Source organism: Pteropus alecto, unplaced genomic scaffold (assembly GCF_000325575.1).
Source record: "Pteropus alecto unplaced genomic scaffold, ASM32557v1 scaffold78, whole genome shotgun sequence".
Lineage (NCBI taxonomy): Eukaryota > Metazoa > Chordata > Mammalia > Chiroptera > Pteropodidae > Pteropus > Pteropus alecto.
Window position 1 is genome coordinate 4,850,210 of NW_006443124.1, and position 19,322 is coordinate 4,869,531.

Here is a 19,322-nt window from a genome sequence, read left to right on the forward strand (position 1 = left end):
CTAGAGCAGCAGTCCCCAACCTTTTTGGCACCAGGGATCAGTGCTCCTATGAGAATCTAGTGCCTGATGATCTGAGGTGGAGCTGAGGTGGTGATGTTAGCACCGGGAGCGGCTGCAAATACAGATGAAGCTTCGCTGGCTAGCCCGCCACTCACCTCCTGCTATGTGGCCAGGTTCCTAATAGTCCCGGCCTGCAGTCCAAGGGTTGAGGACCCCTGTTCTAGAGAATAAGAATTGTTTAATGATACCAGCATAACCTTAATACCTAACTCTTACAAGAAAGGAAAATGACAGACTAATCTCAAGTGATGAATATAGGTGCAAAAACCCGATATTAAGATGTCTTAATTAGTTGCTTTTATTTTATATGAACATCATTTTGAGTCTGCACAAAACAGCTATAAACTTTGCTCAAAGATTCTAAAGAATAAGCATGAAGTGCCTGAATTCAGAGAGTACAATTTTACATGTATGTCATTAGAGCTCTGCTACGAAAACAGTATATATGTAGATGGCTCTGGGAACAGCCAAGAATTTGGGATGGGACACAAAGGTATTTCTCTTTCTCTGCAGCTCAGGAATATATGATTGCATATTCATTCCTAGATTCCAAGACAAGTTCCAGATGAATAAACAATGACCTTCTGTGTTTATAGCTTTAGGAGGAAATTATTATCCTAATTCTTTTTCATAAATGCAGTATAAAAGAGACATGTAACTTATTTCTATCCTGAACCATTCTCATCTCATAAATTAAAATTAGGAACACAATGAATAACCACCTTATCATTTAGTTTCAGTTTTTAAGAATAATCCTTACCAACAAGTTCCTTACTTCCCATAACACTTTAGTCAGAATCCTAGACTGTGATCTATATTCATTTGATGTTCTGCCAAAAGCTATTTCTGATATTCATATCATATGCATTTGGACAATGTAAAAACCTTTTAGCAATTTAGTCCACCTTCATCCCAATACAGCTAAGTGTACTTAGTCTCTGGAATATTATTGTTTCCCTCTAACTGCAAACACTGAAGGCAAGAAAAATCAATAGGTCATTAACATTATCAGATATGTTGTCAAAACTTTCCCACTCATACATTTCCCAGATATGGCTTTTCCCTTCTGTCCATTCAAGTTTTGATGTTCTTTTTCTTCCATTTTAATAGTTTGAGGTTTCTCTATTATAAAACAAATACTACTGTACTTTCTACATTTTTAAAATCTGAATATATTTCATATGTCATGCAAAGCTTTCTTAGTTACGACACTCCAAAGTTTTTCCAAGTATGGTTACCAACTTCAAAGTCAAATAGACATAAAGAAACATCTAATTAGCCTATGTAAAAGTCTACTTATAAAATATATGTTAACAAATAAAAACACCTAGAATGCCAAAAAAACATTCTACCACTCTGTTAATACTTGATACTGCAAAGGGGAAATATCTTATACCCTATATATCCTGGCAAAAGAAACTGCTATGATTCCAGAAAAATAACAGCAGTATAACATTTGTATGTTCAACTTATAATTTTCATGTGGACTATTTAATAAGTCAGTTGTATGCTGTTGTGCATGTTTGCCACATTAATATTCATTATCTAAAAACTGCCAATGCAATTAATTTTAAATGTGAAGTAGAAATTTATATCTCAGAGGTACTATCTTAGATACCAACCTAAAGAAAATTCTATTGCCTATCAAGAATCTTAACAGAATAAACTGACATGAGACACATGTTGTCTGTTGCACAGTGAGTCAATTCTGTTTATATTTGTTAAATATTATCAATAGGAGATATATAGATATAAACGTCTTCTTGAATATCTTAAACCAACAAATTTTAGTACTGTAAACTATGTTAAAATACGCTGTAAACTAAAATAAGACAGAAGAGCTTAGAATTTTAACAAAATATAAACACATATATGTCAACATGATTCTGTATGATTCAAGTTATAGTTAAAATTATTATAGAATTGTACTCTTTTTAAGGGTTTTTGTTTTATAAAATTCAAGCAATAAATATCTTATTTCTAGAATCCTGTAATTGTTATTAAGGCATTCAATGAAACACTATGATAAGCAATCTTTTCTAAAGAATCAAAATTAGATCTATATGCAATTGGATAGGAAGAAGTAAATAATAAATGCCTGTGTGAATTACAAATACTCCAGCTTTATAAAAGTTATTTTACCATGTTTTTGGACATCACACTTTCTTTATATATAAGGAAATATCCAGCCCAGAAAAATCATTAGCAGACAATAGACTACCTAAAACTTGAAATATCAACGATGATGGAAAAAGATTGTTCAGCCGAGTGAATGGGATGGCACAATATTCCTGCATGTATGAACAGTATATCTCTGTTACTTTGTTTATCTCTCATATAAGTTAAAAAATTTGGCCTGGGGAACATTTTTTTCTGTTATTAGCTATATTTTTCCTTTTAAATAGCTAGTTTTTCTTCTAACTTCCAGATTGATTGGTCTTGTTATCATTTACTTATATTTCTTTTCTAGTCTAGTCAAAATGTTTCTTAAACAATTCCTGATTCTCAAACTTCATAGACACTACTTGTATTTTTATCTCTCCTTGTTACAGAAAGCAATGAAATAAAAAAATGAATGGTGAATTTTCTTGATAGGAAGAGAATTTACATATTAAGAGTTTTGATATTTGAAATTTCAAATAACATATTGTGTACCAATTTTCTCTTTTTAAAAAACTACATTTTAATTTGTATTCGCTGTAAATTTCACAATGTAATGATGTGCATCCCTAATAATCACTTTGTTATCTACAGGAATTGGACTCATATTTAGCCCCAGAACAGCACTGAGCTTTTCCATGCTTGCTATAGGACCAGAAAATCTCTCTGTTGTGTTGTTTCATTATTATACATCATGAGGAAGAAAATAATCATCAAAATAATAAATTAGAAAGTGACCTTTAAACTGTTAACTATATACACACATGTAAAATAGAAAAGTAAGTTAATGTTTTTCCCTCTATGTTGAACAGTTACCATCCAATTCATATATTCAAATTTTTATTTATTCATTCATTCAAAAAGTACTTACTAATCATATCATATATACTGATCTCTACTATGTCATGTGAAAATATTAAATGTGCAAAATTATAATGAATGAAAATCTATTTTATTTGCAGTTAACATTATTATTTGAAGGAAAATAACTTACAACCCGTTTTCTCCCTCATTACCTGGAATAGTAAAATAAGGAATCTTCCTTCCTTTCCCTAATTTCTGCATACCTTCTTCCCTTCTATCCATGATCTCTATGAAAATTCAGAAAGTAATACTGTAAAATTGTTATCCCAACTGCTCCCACTCCATTCAAAAAGTTTTGAAATGCCAAGGGCCACTCTGGATAAATTGAAGTGTTTGAATAATTTAATATTTATTGGATGCATTACTCTCAAGTATGATATTTATGTAATTCTAAGTATATTGGCTTCTAAAATAATAAGATTATTAATTCCAAGTTGAAAAGACTTTAAATGGAACACATCCATGTTTCTGATATAACAATTACTTATCTTCTTTGTGAAATATATCAATTCAAACACAAAAAAAGATTATCAAGTCCTATACACAATAGTGTTATTGTCTATCAGCACAAATAGGTGCTTTGAGACATGCTTATAATTTCTATGTACTTACAAACACTGAGTGGAGTGTTATGCTTTAAAAGACTTTTTTGACAAATGGTATTCAGGATTAGTATAGCCTAGAGAATATGCTGCATTTTATTAAATGGTATATCATTCAAGAGTCAATTCAAATGCCATCTCTATCACAAAGCCTTCTCTAATTCTCTCCTCCACACTCACATGTTCTTCCATGTTTTCTCTCTCCCTTCTTTAAATAGCCATTATAATTTACTTTTACATTTTTTAGGTTATCATCATTTTAATCATGCATCGTAAAATTTGAATAAATGTCTCATCTTCCATGATATTAAGCTCGTATTGTGCAATGATACATATTTTTCATTCCCGCTTTAGGTATCAGAATGCTTTACACATATCTGTTGCTCAAAATATTTTTTTGAATGAAGGGATATTTGCTTTAAGAAATTCCTTCAAGAAATTCCTAAAAGGAATTATTTAAAGACATTTCAGGTCATTTATTTTCTGTGCCAGAAATTTTGGCACTTTATTATTTTTAATTTTTGACCTTTATGCTATATTACTTTTATTGTTCTTCAATTTGTTTGAATTTCTTATCCTTGTTTCTCAAAAATAAACTATAATCTCTTTGAGGCCAAGAACAATCTTTTAATACTTTTATACTCCCAGTAAGGCACAGGGATTGCTAAACATGAGTGTTTAACTCAATGGATTAAATGTTGCCAAAGGCTCTTCTAAGACATAGCCGGTGGCCATCTCCTGGTCAAGAGAATCAAATCCCATAAAATTTGCTTACCATGACATTGATATTTGCATGCTCTCCTTTCCTATTCCGAATCTGAATATGGGAGATTGGCAAACTGAGTCCTACCCCAGCAGCCAGATTTCTCAGGTCAGCAGCATTGTATTCCCCACGCAGAAGCAAACTGTTATTATCAGAACCAAGTCCTAGAGAGGCCCGATAAAGATAGGTCTGAGAAAGTCTCTCAGTCGTAGTGACATCTATTGTGGCTGATGTCATGCAAGGATTTGAAGCCATGTTCCTTCCACACCTCGGTTCCTCTGGAGAGCAATAGCAGCTCTGAGAGCAACAACCTAGGTTCTGGCACAATTTGATACACACACAAAAAAGCAAGCATCCCAGAAATAAAAAAGAAATACAGGCCAGCGCAATTACCAAATACAGGTTCTGGGCAGAAAGGTGCCCTCCTGTTTCCCAGGCATCTTCAAAGTCTGGAAGGACCTGAGAGGCAGAGTTGCTCAACAGCACACCCAGTGTGACAGAGGAGGAAAGTGATGGTTCTCCATGGTCCCGAACCACTATCACCACTCTCTGTTTAACCACATCATTGGGAAGAACTAAGCGAGCAGTACGGAGCTCTCCCATATTGGCTGAAATTCTAAAAAGGCTAGAATCTGAAGCCCGAGAGATGTGGTAGGAAAGCCAGGCATTGGAACCACTGTCTGCATCTTCTGCTACCACTTTTGTGACCAAGTGTCCCGTTCTGGCAGAGCGGGGCACTATTTCCACTGGGACAGAACCATTTCTGGGCAAGGGAAACAAGATTACTGGAGCATTGTCGTTTCTATCTACCACAAACAAGTTCACAGTCACCGCTGCACTTCTGGGAGGAATGCCACCATCTCGGGCTTCCACTTGAAAGTGAAACCCCTTGAGCTGCTCAAAGTCAAAGGAAGTTTTGGCAGTGATAGCCCCACTGGATGACTCTACTGCCACCAAGCTAGATGCTATCTGCCCTTCAGAGATAATATCCAACAGTTCATAGAAGACAAGGCCATTCTTCCCCAGGTCTGGGTCCTGGGCAAACACACGGCCTAAAGAGGCTCCAGGGCCATTGTTTTCAGCCACAAAAAGTTCCTGTTGCTGTTGAGGAAAGCTTGGTGTATTGTCATTCACATCAGCAACTGACACAGTCAGTGTCCTGTGGACGGTAAGCGGGGGTGAGCCACCATCTGAGGCGGTGATCAGGACCTGATATTCGCTGACTTGCTCCCGGTCCAGTGGCCCGTCAATCAGCAAACTGTAGTAATTGTCAAAGGAAGCCTTCATTTTAAAAGGGCCTCCACTGGACATGCTACAAGTGACCTTCCCATTGGGACCAAGGTCCTCATCCCTTACACTAAGGAGAGCAATCACTGTGCCAGGGGTGACATCCTCGGAAACTGGACTGGAGAGAGTCAGGAGGTTCACTTCAGGGGCATGATCATTCACGTCAGTCACTTCCACCAGCAGTTTGGCGGTGCTAGCTAGACCGAAGGCGCCTTCATCCCTTGCCTCGATGTATGCCTCCAACAGCGTTTCAGGCAGACCTAGCGAAGCAGCTACCCTCACTTCCCCACTTCTAGGGTGCACATGAAAGTGGTGTCGCAGCTTTGCGTGCGTGCTATTGCTTAAGAAATACCGGATTTCCCCATTAGTGCCTTCATCCGGGTCTGAGGCCTGCACTCGGAATAACACAGTCCCGTTGGGCACAGTCTCTGGCACCTTGGTGCGGTATACTGTGCGCTCAAATACAGGCGCATTGTCATTTGTGTCCACCACAATGATGGTGACTTGGGCGTCTCCAGAGCGTGCGGGCTGCCCGCGGTCCCGCGCCGTGAGCACGAGCCGGTGCGTGGCGCGCTCCTCGCGATCCAGCGCTTTCTCCAATACCAACTCTGGATATTCGCTGCCGTCGACCCGCGACCCCATGTCCAGGCGAAAGTGCTGGCTGGGGCTCAGCCTGTAACTTAGCACCCTGTTACTTCCCTCGTCGGCATCTTGGGCATTAGGGAGAGTAAAGCGGGACCCAGGCATTAGGAACTCGGGGATGTGCAGCTGCACGTCTCCGGCAGGGAAGAAAGGCGAGTTGTCGTTGGTGTCCAGGACGTGAACGCGCATCTCGTGCAGCTCCAACGGGTCCTCGAGCACCAGTTCATAGGTCAGGACGCAGGCAACTTTGGCCTCACACAGCCGTTCGCGGTCCGCTGGCTCTCGGACCACCAAGCTACCGCTGGCTAGATCCACCCCAAAGTAAGGCTCGTCGTGGCTGGAAAGGAAGCGAAAGTTCCGCAAGGACAAAGCTGCTGCTGACAGCCCCAAGTCCGCGGTAATATTGCCTACGGCTACGCCCCGCTGGGTCTCCTCCAACACTGAGTATTCTAGATGTCCAGCGGCAGAGCCGCAGGAGACCCACCAACATAGAACTGCCACCTTCCAGCCAAACATCCTCCCTATTGGCATACTCGCTCCGCCAGCGGTGACCCGGGACCATGCTCTGGACCCCTGGAGAGCACGAGCCTTGGTAAAGAGCAAGGGCCTGCCGGCCGCTGCTGCCGGCTAGAGGTGCAGAGACCGCCAAAGTTCCTCCTCCTGAATACCGAGGTTGCCCAGGGCCGGCCGGCGGGGAGCTAGGCTTGCTCGACTGGAGACTTAGCAACCGTCTGGGAAAGCGGAGCCGGCCGGGTGCGGAGGAGCGCAGCGCCGCCTAGGGGTGCAGAAACGAGGTAAACGGCCGGGTTGGGGAAGCGCTGTCTCCACTCCTCGCTGGCTGGGATCTCGCCGCGAGTCCTGGCAACGCGAGCAGGGCGGGGCAAGGAGGAGGCTCCGAGAACCTAACACACCTTCCCTTAACGGTGTTTCCTAGGACAAAGCCCCGAGGCCGCCTCAGTCTTAACCTGCACCACCTCTGCCTTAAGACTTATAACTGGGGCTGAGCTCAGCTAGTCTTCTCTCGTCAACTGTTGGAGAACGGAGCGTCTAGCTTCTGCGTTTGGACCCACGGACCCCCTACTGTGCCCGCGGAAGAGGGCGGAACTCCGAGAGGAACCGCGGGGCGGAGGCGGTAGAGGCGGAACCGTGACCGTGAACGACCACGCCTTCGAGACTTAAGGAGATAGCAGCCCCAAACCCAGTATTGTGGTGCATTCGGTGCTGGATTCCCAGCCTCTCCGCTGTGGGTTGAAGTCTCTCTTGCACCTTCTTATATCCCAGGAGCCTCCAAGATTTCAACAGAGGCGACCAGCGAGGGGCAACTTGGGGAACAGTGCCCTCCTCAAGTTTCCCCGGAACTCCCGTTTTGCGAGGCACCAAAGTGGGCGAGCGCAAGGCTTACGGTCCTACGTTCCGCTTTCCCCAGGAAGCCCTACTAGGAGTACTTGCAAGCGGCCCTTAAGGATGAGACTGGAGGTCAGGAACCAATAAATATCAAGCACCAGAAACTCAGAAAGATTGACAACTCGTCCCCAAACAGGACGTGCGAAGTGTAGCTGAGAGGAAGTACCGAGATACTCTCCAGAGTGTGACCAGAAAACTACTCTGTAAATTTACTTTCTGTAAATATTTGGAAAATAGTAATGAGCGTAGGAACAGGCTAGATGCCCATACTTTCTCCAACTTTGTTTTTTAAGCCAGGCTTAAGCACTGAAATCAGGATAGTGATCAGTTACATGAAAAACTTCTCTGAGCTACAAGAAATACCTTCAAATTCAGCCTAACACCCTACAACCAGTTGCTTTCCCTGAAAAAGAGGCGAGCTGAAAAAGAGATTGACTTAAATGACTGTTAAACACTAAATTCCTCATACTCAAACCCTTCTTTTAATACAATTGCAATATTCAGAGCCCCTAGAACCAAAATTTGAAAGACAAAAGCTGACTACAGATCAAGAACTGAAGCCTTCAGGGCATTCTATTTTCTGATCAGAAAACAGCCTAAAAGTATTGATAATTATTGAAGCTGAGTGCAAGATACATGAGGGTTACACACTTCTTTCAACTTCAGTATATGTTTGAATATTTCAATATAACTTTTTAAATTGCTGACTAAACTGCAGTGGGGAGCAGGCAGCTCCAGCATTCTGGTTTTAAGACTAAAAGTGGAATCGCTAACTTCTGTGTACCACTAAGAACCAGTCACCTCCCTGGAACATCAGAAACCCATCTCTTATCTCTTCCAGAAAGGTAGGGCAGGCTCCGACATAAGACAATGTAAGTAGTAAAAGCCCTTGACTAATTTTTTCTTTCTGAATTAAGAAACCAAAAAATCATTGACCCCATGTCTTGGCTAAAGCAGGAAACATGTCAATCAGCCCACTGAAGTGTTAGGTAGAGTCATAAGTATAGCCATCATTGGAGAATGTGAAATAACCCATAAAGATTAAATTTATTCTTCACTAAATTTCAAAATCAAAACTATCTACTTCATTCAGTGCCAGAGATTAGGATTTGCATTACATCTTAATTCAATGCTGCTAACCAAGCTAACTGCTTGGAAGTGAAAGCTTATACTTTTCACTTTTCCATTAGCAGCAGATGAAATACACCTGGAGAGATGTACTCAACTTTTGGAAGGCCCTGACTTTCAGCCCACCATCTGCATCCATATGTTTAGGCATAACTGGGGTTTGTAGAAAAGTAATATTTAGGAGCTATTTGGATATCCCAAAAATGAGGAAGTCTCAAGAATTTTTCCTTTTCTATAAGATGACTAGGTAAATATTAAAATCATAAATTAACAAAATATTTCTTTATCAGAACCATTCTTTTCTACTATTTCATTTTGCTATTTTCCATAGTTTCTCCTCACTCACGCATTTTCAAGCTTTTAATTAGGTACAAATACAACTTTAATAAGTGGACTCCATGCAAAAGCATAGTCCTGATTTCTGCTTAGACTCATTGCCAAGACTATTATTTTAAAGCTCTTCCACCAAACTTGGCCTTAAGCTGTAATTCAAAAGATTTCTAGCCATAATGCATAAGCTCATATTAGAGATCGTGAAGTCAAACATGAAAATAGTAAATCTGATACTCACCAAAGAGTTTGCCAGCAAAATAATATCGTTCTTTAAATAAGATTTTCTTAGTACTTAAACTTATTCTCTGGGAATATACTATATATTTATGGAAACTAAATTCAAAGACAAGACACCACAATCACATTAAACAAACCTGCATCCTATAAAATAGCTTAGTAAAGTATCCAAATCAAGTCTAACAGAGTGGGAGTTCTTTGAGGGTAGAAATCTATATCACTATGTCACTTTTTTTTTTTACTTGAACCCTTGACCAATAACACATTACTACAGAATTTCTTTATCAAGTTTCTAGTATCAAGGAACTAGTTTTTCCCCTTTATATAATATCATATAAAGTTTTTGGACCTTTCTTTATGAATCTTTGCTCTAATTAATTCTATGCTGTGTTTACTTACTACTTTTTATAATTATGTGCCAATTTTTCAAAATTGACCTTCTTATAAAAATATTTTTCTATTTCATCTTCAAAGTGTAGCCCTCAGAACTTAAAGTCATACTCCAGGCTGGTCAAATCAAATCCAAGAAGAGGAGATCTGGTCTTCTGATTCTAAATACTACATGTCAAATAACAGAGTCTAAAATTGCATCTGGTTCTTTAACAGCTACACTACATACTTTTTAATGATGGATAGAAAACTAAAATTCACACCCATTTTTTCTTAGATGCTATTAAGTCACAGATCAAAAAGTCCTAGACTTTTATACTTACTTTTTTTTACTTAAATTTGCTGAATGTCACTGTATTAAGAGCATCAGTTTATTAGATAATGTCTAACCTGCAATAAAAATCTGAGAAAGATACTATCAACAGTGTCTAAAAAGGACTCTACACAAATCTCACATTATATTACAGTTTCCAGAAATGCTAAACAAAATATTACCAGATCATTATTATGATAGATGCTTAAAAGAAATTTGATAAAAATTTGGCAGCTATCACAAAACAGTGGTCATCTTCATTTTAAACAGTAAAACACCAGAATTATTCCCATGAAAAATCATGAGCATAACAGGACACTTTATGTCATAGTTATTATTCAACATTGACTCAGATATTCTAAACAAGATAAGGAAATGTGCATGAGAGGGGTGTTAGAAAAAAGGATAAAATATATTATTAAATGATAAATTTATAGGTAATATAATTTTCTGTTCATTAAATCCCAGAGAATTAAAGAAAAAATAATTAGAACTAAAGAGTTCAATGAGATGATTAGCTTAAAAATAAAAATAAAAAACAGCTTTTCTATATACCTGCAATAACTAGACAAAAAGTGAGATTTCTACCAATTATGGATAAGTGAAAATGGACATTTTAATGTCCCTTCTCCTCCACAAAACCTACCAAAAACAATAAAAAGTACAGCTAACAAAAAATAAAATTACTAAAAAGAAATTTTAAAAAATAAAATAAAATTACATCTTTGATGAAACTTTATAAAACACCTGAACTTCAACCATGGTATGTATGAAGAGAAGTTCCCAAATGCCATGAAAAGTGGATCAAGATGCACAAGAGGATTCCTGACACTGGAGATCTTGGAAGGAGCTGGTAGATTGGAGTTTTCCAGGATAATGGTTCACACTGAGATGCAAAACCAATGACTCCTTGCTTAGAACAAAAAGATCTAGGTACATAGGCTGAATCAGGTATAACTTGCTCATAATTCTGTTTCTAGCACAAAATTAGAGAAAAAGCAGGACTCAATGTGATAGTGAGCAGAAGCGCTATTATTTCAAGAGTGAACCCAAGGATGTAGTAAGATAAAGAGAAAACTTTGGATGATGAATTGCTCTGTAGCTGCCAATTCTCATCAGCTGGAGATATTTAAAAGCTAAAGTACACATTAAATAAGGAAAATAAGGAAATGAGGACATGTTCACATTAGTCCAGGGTACTACTGGCCCGCCCATTTACATTCTCCACCTGCAGATAGCTGGTCCTGAAGGAACTCTTCTCAAAGATAAGTAGTAATCAAAAAGGAGCCAATGTAGGATCTACATAAATATTACAAGAAAGAATAAGAAAATAAATATGAAAAATTACAGATAGAATTACACACCTGAAAATTTTTACTACAAAGCGGATAAAATTTTTGACTATAGGTCTCTAGTCAAAAGATCCACAATTTTAAAGGTTCTCAGAGAATTAAGAACTAGAAACAGAGCAACAGAATTTCAAGGAGAAAAATGAAAAAGCCACAGAAAACCATGAAAGCTGAGCTGGCACAATTCATAAAATAAATGGAAGAGAAATATAAATTCATCACAGAAAGTAAAGCCACATTAGAAACAGTAAAAAGGTGAACAGGCTCTGCTTGGTACAGTCAAGAACAAAAAGAAACATTTGAGAAGGTTGAGGAAAATAAATGGAAAGAACAAAGAATTTAAAAGATTTAAAGGGGAAAATAGAGCTTTCAAACACAGAAGAAAGAGGTCTAGCATATTCTGAATAGATGTCCTTAAAGAAACCAAATATATAGAAAAGAAAAAAATCCAAAGACATCAAGAAAAAGTTTTGAGATATAAATAAACTTCATATTTCAACTTTCAGCAATGTAAGTTTAGTTTGTATTCAGTCAGCAGAATAGCAAAGGTAGCAAGTAGGCAGAATACCAAAGGTAGCAGGTAGGCATTATAAAAATGGTCTTTCTTCACTGTCAGAAATAAGGAGATGCGTTATCTATCAGGATTTTTTTAATTGATAGGGTATATACTCAGACTTCTAGTTTCAGCTCTGACATGTAAAGGGTTTAGAATTTAACACTCTGGTCCTTACAACAATAACAACAAAAAGCTGAATAAATGACTTTTCTCAAACCCATCAGAGAACTGAGTTTTCAGAGAAAACCTCCATCCTGAGATATGGAGAGAAAGGCAAATCCAGAGAGTCATAGCCAAGATCTGCATCTATAGAGCAGAAACCACTAGAGCCAGGGACTGGTAGGGAACACTTAAATGAAAATTTTGACAAATTGCTGGAGGCTAAGTTATGGACTAACTTGAGAGTGAGAAACATGGAAGCTACAATCTTGAGGTAGGACACACTTTTATGGGCTTTACCTGCAGGAATCCCACCAGGTTCTCACAGTGAACATTCAAGAAAGATCTCCTTGTGGCTCTGGCAGGGTGAAATATTCCTAGAGGCTTCTCCTTTCTTCTCTTTAAAAAGCAATTGTATGAAACAATACATATAAATGTACCATTGGGCTTACAACATATAGAAATGTAGCAGCTTTGCCAATTACTGTATATATGAGGCGATGGGAGAACAGCTATACTGGATAAAAAAAATGACACCAGAAAGCAATTGGAATCCATAGGAACAAATGAACAGAACCAGTAATGGTAAATAGGAAACACTAAATATATACTTGCTTTCTTTTTTTCTCTCAGCATCCTTAAAGTATATAAAATTCTATAAAGCAATAATTATAAAAATGTATTATTGGGTTTATAATATAGAGGGATGTGTATTGGTTTCCTGCATCGGCTGTAAAAATTACCATAAACTGGGTGGCTTCAGACAGTTTTTCTCAGTTCTGGAGGGGAGAAGTCCAAATTTAAGGTGTTGGCAAGGCTGCACTCCAGCTGGAGGCTCTAGTGGGGATTCTATTCCTTGCCTCATCCAGCATTTGATGGCTATTTGTATTATTCTAATCTCTGCCTCTATCTTCCTATGGCCTTCCCTTCTGTGTCTATGTCTTTCTTCTGTCTCTGATAAAAACATTTGTCATTGGAATTAGTGCCCACCTGGAAAATACAGAATTAACTCATCTCAAGATCTTTAACTTAATTACGTCATTAAAGACCCTTTTTCCAAATAAGTCACATTCACAAGTTCCAGGGATTAGGATGCAAAAATAGCTTTTTGGATACCACAATTCAACCCACTACAAGATGTAATATGTATAATAATGATGGAGCAAAAAGAGGAAAGAAACAGACCTATAAAGGAGTGATATTTTTATATTTCAATAGAATTGTTAGTATAAATCTAATGGAGATACTGATAAGTTAAAATGTATACAGTAAAATCTAGAGAAACCACTGAGAAAATGACTCAAATATACAGTTTAAAACTCATTGAAGGAATTTAAAGGTTACATTTGAAAATATTTAGTTAATAAAAAGAAATTAGTATAAGAGGAATTTAAAAAAAACAGGAGAATTAGACATAAAGAAAAAAATAAAATGGCAAACATGAATTCAACTATATCAATAGAAACATTAAATGTGAATGGATTAAACAATCTAATCAAAAGGCAGAATTATCATACTAGATTTAAAAAACCAAGATCCAACTATATGTTGTCTGCAGAAGACACCTTCAGATTCAAAGATACAAATAGGTTGCAAATAAGAGGATGGAAAACCATATAATGTAAAAATAGCAACCACAATAGCTGGAGTGGCTATGCTAATATCAGACAAAAATATTACCAGAAATAAAGAAGGACATTTTATAATGACAAAAGAATCAATTTGAAAAGTATAATAATTATAAGCATATAGATAGCTAACAACAGAGCCTCAAAATACATGAAGTAAAAACTGACAGAAATGGAGAAATAAACAATTTAACACTGGTAGTTGTAGACTTTAATATCCTACTTCCAGTAACAGATAACAACGAGGCAGAAGATCAATAGGAAAAAAGAAGACTTTAAAAATACTATAAACCAAACGGCATGGTACTAGCATAAAAACAGATACATTGATCAATGGAACAGAATAGAGAGCCCAGAAATAAATTTATGCCTATACGCTTACTTAATATATGACAAAGGAGGTAAGACTATACAATGGGGTAAAGACAGTCTCTTCAATAAATGGTGTTGGGAAAATTGGACAGATACATGCAAAAAAAGAAAAAAGAAACTGGACCGCCTTCTTACACTGTTTTCAATAATAGACACAAAATGGATTAAAGATTTAAATGTAAGACCCAAAACCATAAAACTTTTAGAAGAAAACAAAGGCAGTAAACTTTCTGATATTGCTAACAGTATTTTCTTTTCGGATATATCTCCTCGGGCAGGGGAAACAAAAGAAAAAATAAACAAATGGGACTACATCAAACTAAAAAGGTTTTGTACAGCAAAGGAAACCATCAACAAAACAGAAAGACAACCAACTGATTAGGAGAAGATATTCACTTATAATATTTCTGATAAGAGGTTAATATCCAAAATATACAAAGAACTCATACAACTCAACAACAACAAAAAAAACCCCAAACAATCCAATTAAAAAATGGGCAGAAGACCTGAACAGATATTTAATCAAAGAGGAAATACAAATGGCCAATAGACATATGAAAAGATGCTCAAGGTCACTAATCATCAGAAAAATGCAAATTAAAACCACTATGAGATGTCATCTCAAACCTGTCAAAATGGCTATCATCAATAAATCAAAGAACAAGTGTTGGCAAGGATGTAGAGAAAAGAGAACTCTCATACACTGTTAGTGGGATTGCAAATTGGTACAGCCACTATGGAAAACAGTCTGGAGGTTTCCCAAAAAATTAAAATATAGATATATCTTTTGACCCAGCAATTGCACTTCTGGGTATTTATGCAACGAAAACCAAAACAATAATTCGTAAAGTTCCATGCACCCCTATATTCATGGCGGCACAATAGCCAAGATATGGAAGCAACCTAAATGCTCATCGACAAATGATTGGATAAAGAAGTTATGGTTCATATATACTATGGAATATTACTCAACCATTAAAAAAATGAAATCCTGCTATTTGACATGAATGGACCTAGAGGTTATTATGCTGAGTGAAATAAGTCAGACAGAGAAAGATAAATACCATATAATTTCATTTATATGTGGAATATAAGGAACAAAAAGAACAAACTAATCAAAAAGAGACTCACAGATATAGAGGACAATCTGAGGAGGGGCTTTGTGGGGCTGGGAGAATGGGGCGAAGGGTTAAAGAATTACAAATTAGAAGTTGATTGATGGTCACAGCATAGGGAATGCAGTTAGCATTAATGTAAAGGCTAGGTGGAGAGCCAGAGGAGAGTAAGAGCAATTAGGGGGATTGTTTCATAAACTATATAAATGTCTAACCAATGTACTGTATACTTGAAACTAATAAAATAAAAAAAATTTTAAATACTATAAACCACTTAGATCTTAAAGACATCTATAGAATACCACAAAATAGTAGAATACATTCTTCTCAACTGCACATGAAATAGTCTTCATGATAGACCTAAGTGTCAAGTAGATTAGTGTTATCAATAATGAAGGAGAACTCTAAACACTTCTACCCATTTGCATCTTGGCACTGATGTTGCCAAGAGGAACACAACACAATCAGTCAAGCACTGGATGGAACAATACTTTACTTACTACATAAAGAGACAGAGCAAGATCAGCTTCAATAGTGGGCATTGGTCCCCCATGGCCAGCAGATCTCTCTTAGAGGCCATTACAGGGCAATCTGCCTGCATGCACTCCTCTTGTGCTACGAAAGGACCTTCTTCCCTCCCCACAGAGGAAAGATATAACAGTGGGATTGGCCCAGTGCCCGTGATGCATGTGCTCCAAACAGAAACAAAAGAACATTCATTGAGGTTGAAACAGGAAATGTATTCCCACACGAGGTGATAAGCTCAGCACAGGCTGTGTGGACTCTTTATCTCTTTGTAAGGAAGTGTTTCAAGCCCAAGACCCATTCTTATGTGGCTGAGTGAGGGTTGAAAGACGGTGTACATGAGACTGTCCTTCCCAACATTAGGCCCAAAAATAAGCGTCAATAAATTTAGAAGAGTTGATACCATACAAAATATGTTCTCTGACCCCAATTAAATGAACTAGAAATCAATAACATAAATAAACTTGGAGGATTAACAAATATGTAGAACTTAAATAACATATGCTAAAATAAACAATGGATCAAAGAAGAACAATGGAAATTAGAAAATATTCTGAGATGAAAGGAAATGAAGACACAACATATGAAAACTTGAGGAATGCAACTAAAGTAGCGCTTAGAGGAAAATGTATAGCTGTAAATGTTGACATTAAAAAAGAAGAAATATCTCAAATAAATAACAACTTCCCACTTTATGACACCGGGAAAATAGAGGCAAACCAAACCTAAAGCAAGCAGAAGGAAAGAAATAATTAGGATTATAGCAGAAATAAACAAAATAAAGAATGGAAAAACAATAAAGAAAGACAATAAAGCCAAAAATTGGTTCTTTGAAAAAGAAAAACAAAACTGACAAACTTTTAGCTAGACTAACCCCAAGAAAAATCCAGAAGACTAAAATTACTAAAATCAGAAATAAAAGAAGAAATATTACTATTGACCTTACAGAGATAAAAAGGATTATAAGAGACTACTATGAACAATTGTATGCCAATGTAGCCTAGAAAACAAACAAATTTCTAGAATACACAAATACCAAAACTGATTTAAAAAGAAACAGAAAATCTATATGGACCTATAAAAAGTGAAGAGATTGAATTAGTAACAATACAACTACATACCAAAAAAATGCAGGACCAAAATTATCACGAAAATTATTTGGTATGTAGTTGTTACATATTTGTTAATCCTCCAATGAATTCTACCAAACATTTAAATAAATATTAATTGCAGTTCTTTACAAACTCTTCGTAAATATTAATTGTGGTTCTTTACAAACTCTTCCAAAAAATAGAAGAGGTGTGAACACTTCCCAGCTCATTCTGAGGGCAGTATTACCTTGATACCAAAGCCAAAGACATCACAAGAAAACTACAGACCAATATCTCTTATGAATATAAACACAGAAATAAATCAACAAAATACTAGAAAACCAAATTCGGCAATATCTAAAAGAGATTATATACCATAACCAAGTGGAAATGACCCGTGGAATGCAAGGTTGGTTTAACATTTGAAAAAAATTGATAAATGTAATACATCTTATGTGTGAGTTTGCTAGGACTGCCATAACAAATTATCACAGACTGGGTGACTTGAACAACAGAATTTATTTTGTCATAATTCTGAAGGCTCAAATTCCAAGATCAATGCGTCAGAAAGGTTAGTTTCTTCTGAGGCTTCTCTCTTTGGGTTGTAAATGGCCATCTTCTTCCTGTGTCTTCACATGGTCATCCCTCTGTGTATGTTGATGTCCTAATTTCCTCTTCTTATAAGGACATCAGAAATATTGCATTAGAGGTTACCCTAATAACTTCATTTTAACTTAATTAACTCTAAAGACTATCTCCAAATATGATCACATTCTGAAGTACTAGGTGTTAAGATATTAACATATAGAGTGGGGAGGATACAATTCAGCCCATAATAACACATCAATTGATTAAAATACAAAAACCACATGATATCTCAATAGATGCAGACAAAGATCCAACACCATTTCCTAATAAAATCAACCAACAAAGTAGGAATAGAAGGGAATTTCCTCATCCAAATAGGGGCACTCATGAAATAAAGAATGCAAAACAGTAGAAAAAGATGATGAAGCCAAAATTGGATTCTTTGAAAAGACCAAGAAAACTGACAAAACTTTAACTAGATAGACCAAGAGAAAAAGCCAGAAGACTAAAATTACTGAAAACAGAAATGAAAGAAAGAACATTACTACTGACCTACTGAGAGGTAACATCATAGATGAAAATCTGTATGCTTTTGCTCTAAGATCAGGAACAAGTAAAAGACGTTTTCTCTCACTACTTCTATTCAACATTGTACTCGAGGTTCTAGTTAGGTCAATTAGGCAATATGAAATCAAAGACATTTAGATTGGAAAGAAAAATTAAAACCATCTCCATTTACAGATGATATGACCTTATATATTGAAAATCCTAAAGAATTCACTAAAAACTATAAAACTAATAAGTGACATTAGCAAAGTTATAGGATAAAGGATTAATATACAAAAATTAATCAATTACATTTTACACACAAACCAATGTAAAAATTAACCAACAAAAAATAAAATAACAACAGAGAAAAAAACGGGATAGATGATAGAAACTTCTCTCATCCTCTCTTGTGACCACATCAAAGTTGAGATGGAAACACGAAGCAAACAGCAAGCAGAGTCACCTGGGGGTCTAGCTGAACAGAAGCCCTACAGCTTGGGAGAGAAATAAGAAATCACCCTGAAATGGTTGAAGGTAGGTTGGGGCAAAGATGTGAGGCTGCCTGGTCCCAACTGGCTAAGTGGGACAGAGGGTATGGGGCTGCAACTGGCAGGTTCAGATGCCTCTTAAAGCAACCATGTCCATGTCTGGACTTTCACAGTGATAGACCTGCTCGCTCTGAGCACCAGTGCCAGATACCAGAGGGACTGAGTTGTCGGAGCGAGGGCCAGAGGCAAGGCCTTCTACCAGGCAGAAGTGCTGGTGATGTCTATTGCTTCTCTTTTGAGCCCTCCTGCCTACCAGTGTGCAGAAGCACTGCTACCATAGCTGAGACATCATCAAACTGAATAACAGAAGTCACTCTTCCCAGAGGATTCTCTAAAACTCTGCATCCCCGAACTCATGGCCCTACCCAAGCTACATTTAGTTGTGTCCTATGTGAGTCCTGTGCCACTTGCTGAGCAGCACCAAGATTCACATTGGTAGCAGCTGACCTCAGTTTTTGGCATGGTTTACTGAGCCAACTATAGGCACAGCATTTGTGGATTGCTTGATTGCAAGTTTAGCTGGGGCTAAACTTGGCCTGCAGCTGGAGCATCTAAGGATTGTGCTGCTGGACACCTATTACAAAATGCCACACTAATAAGACCAAGAAACTTAGGAGCTTTGATAAGTACGTAGAAACAGACACAGAAAGGCAGCCAAA

At 37.3% G+C, this 19,322-nt stretch overlaps 2 protein-coding genes across 2 annotated transcripts in view; both read right to left on the minus strand.

Annotated features, from left to right (window-relative positions):
• Positions 1-19,322, minus strand: part of LOC102890116 (protocadherin alpha-7) — a 128,781-nt gene that overhangs the window by 62,781 nt on the left and 46,678 nt on the right. The gene's annotated exons all lie outside the window — the stretch shown is intronic.
• Positions 4,300-7,042, minus strand: PCDHAC1 (protocadherin alpha subfamily C, 1). The gene has a single exon (XM_006923000.1). The coding sequence runs from the start codon at positions 6,907-6,909 to the stop codon at positions 4,438-4,440; it is 2,472 nt and encodes an 823-aa protein (XP_006923062.1). The 5' UTR covers positions 6,910-7,042; the 3' UTR covers positions 4,300-4,437.